This window comes from Limulus polyphemus, unplaced genomic scaffold (assembly GCF_000517525.1).
Source record: "Limulus polyphemus unplaced genomic scaffold, Limulus_polyphemus-2.1.2 Scaffold2299, whole genome shotgun sequence".
In the NCBI taxonomy this organism is placed as follows: Eukaryota; Metazoa; Arthropoda; class Merostomata; order Xiphosura; family Limulidae; genus Limulus; species Limulus polyphemus.
This window is the reverse complement of record NW_013667909.1, coordinates 4712-7362: the sequence shown is the minus strand read 5'-3', so window position 1 is coordinate 7362 and position 2651 is coordinate 4712. Positions and strand designations below refer to the sequence as shown.

Genomic DNA, 2651 nt, shown 5'->3' with positions numbered 1-2651 from the left:
CGTTGCGTCATAGTAGTCACGTGACTCGCTGACGCAACACAGCCTTCACTTTCACCTCCAACCTACAAACACTACATATAAATTGTACGCCCTCACTACTAGTTTCTTTATATGTGCATGTCAGCCCCAAATTCCTATATAAAACTCATTCTTTCACCTACTGCATCTAATAAGCACTTGCACTACTTTTAACCATTGTAGCCTGGTAATAAGTAATCAACACTAAATACAAGGAACATATTGACAACACTGTTAAGCCTAATTCTAGAGTTAAATGTATTACCTATTTAGTTGCTACTTTATCTTCTCACTAAAGTAAAAATAAGAAGTGACAAACAACTAATCTTTAGATTATATTTATGTAATAATATAATTTATTTAACCTATTTTATAACCTAACGATAACTGAATAAGTCTAAGTTGTACTTATAGCTAAAGTCACATTACACTTAAGCTGTAGATTATATAGTATTAAACTATAGATAAATGTAAAACTAAATCCTCTGTTAACCAATGTTTATACCATTGATTATTAACATCATTACTATAGCTATGATGTAAAACACATTTCTAGTTACATGTAACTAACTGCTAGTTTAAACAATTTAGCAAATCAACAATTATCAAATAGTAATTTAATCTTTTAAGATAAATTCTCCTTCATGTTTAGCTTATACTAGTGAAAATTCTTTATTTTAATCTAATATTTAATAGCTTTATTATCATATAACCTATTACTAGTATTAGTACTTACCTAAAACGTAAAGGAAAAAAATGCCCAACAATCTAGTATTAAGCCTAATATCTTAACTTTACACTTAACTATATCTGTAGAAATAAAACATAATAATATTGTCCAATCCCAACTAAATTAACTAAAATAGTCTAAAATAACTACTCTAGACCCAATTTTAAAAAAATTAAAAGTAGACACTATCCAGTTAGTTTATTCTACTTTTCATACAATTTGGTTAAGTATTTTCTCTGTGAAAAGGAAAAAATCAAGGGATATCAGTGGCACTTCTCTTGTCCAGAAATGGTTAAAGTAATGGAAGGGAAATAATTATTGTTATCAACATGGATATACCGAGTAATTAATGCTATTAACCCATATCAAAATTCTGCACTGAATTAAGTTTTAATTTAAATGTGATTAAATATATTTGATTTAATATTAAATAATTATTATTATTAATCCAGATGAGCTGAAAGCTGTTGGTTTAATTATTTCTATTGTATTGTACTTGTATGGTATTAGTATTGTATTTATTATAAATTGTAAAGAAATATCATTACTTTTAAACATAATATTACTTACCATATCCTAAATGTAGTTAGTATTACTTAGCAATTTAAAACAGTTAGGGTAAAAGCTTTACATTTCATAGTTAACCCCATTCACTGTGGTTGGAATGCATGTTTCCCAGTGCAACTAATGTACTGGGAAATATACGTTCCAGCTGCAGTGAAAGGGTTAAAGGAATATGTTTGTAGTTAATTATTAAATTGTTCTTGTATAATTTAATATTTAAAAATGTTTGGTCATGTTGGAATCTATTTTGGATCTAATTTTATAAGTTAACTGTCCATCCTACATTAAATTGTGAACTGATCTAAAAAAAAAATACATAGGTAAAATATGTACAAGTGTTTTGAAGGTTTCTGGAGCAACATATTTTATCTTTCTGTCACAAAGTATTTGTATTTGGAATTTATAATTTATGTATATAAAAACATTAGTGTAGAATTGAATTTGTAAGAGAAATATTCAATTAATCATACATTTTACAAAGAAAATCTGAGAAAATACTTTAAACAAACATATAGTTTCCATATAATTCTATATGAATAAATTTTTTAGTTAAAATTGTCTTTATTTATTGTGATAAATTGTGATATACTTGTGATAAATATTAGTAAAACACTTAATGTAAGAAACAAAAGTATTTTGAAATGAAGGCAATGAAACTGTTCAACTAGCTTTAAGAATTCATCCATCAGAGGTTTCATCATTTCACTTACCCTTGTTGGTATCTTGTGGACTGCAGTTTGGAAACAAAGCATTGAAATCACAGTTTTCTGACATTTTGTTATTGAATAAATTCTTGCCTTTATATGTGAAAGTGTGTATGCTCACAGTGGATCATCTACACTTAATTCAGCCCCACAGCAAGCCTCACAATAGCAGTTTTACTTGTCCACCATTAGCTCTACATACAGAACAACCAGCAGTGAACAGTGAGAAATTTTCCCCTCATCAGATTCTTTGGGATATTGCTAAAACCAAACCATCGTTTCACCTCCTCCACAAACAAAAGATGGCTGGTCACCTTGAAGTAGACGATCATCAGACTATAGTTCCAATCTTTGTGTCCTCTGTGAAACAAATTTTGAAAAAGAAATTTGGAAACATTGAAGGTGAGCTCAACACAGGTTTTTAGTTATATTTAGTCAAATTTTGTTTTCAGCAGATACCAATACATACTATAAAGATAATGTAGTTTTGATATACAGATGTAATTACTTATACTAGCCATAACTTAGAAAATGGATTTATCTTTATACAAGTAATTCTCTTAAAATTTCAGTTGGAATGTTCTAATCTCTATATTAGTTATTGTAATGCACAATAAAACATCAGATGGCCTAAT

General features: G+C 28.2%; 1 protein-coding gene across 1 annotated transcript in view; it reads left to right on the top strand.

Annotated features, from left to right (window-relative positions):
* Positions 1 to 2418, top strand: part of LOC106466551 (Fanconi anemia core complex-associated protein 100-like) — a gene marked incomplete at its 3' end in the record, with an annotated part of 42383 nt that extends 39965 nt beyond the window's left edge. Inside the window, exon 9 of the mRNA XM_013926844.2 lies at positions 1960 to 2418. Coding sequence (XP_013782298.1) covers positions 1960 to 2418 — 459 coding nt within the window. The remainder of the gene's footprint in view (positions 1 to 1959) is intronic.
* Positions 2419 to 2651: the final 233 nt, after the last annotated feature.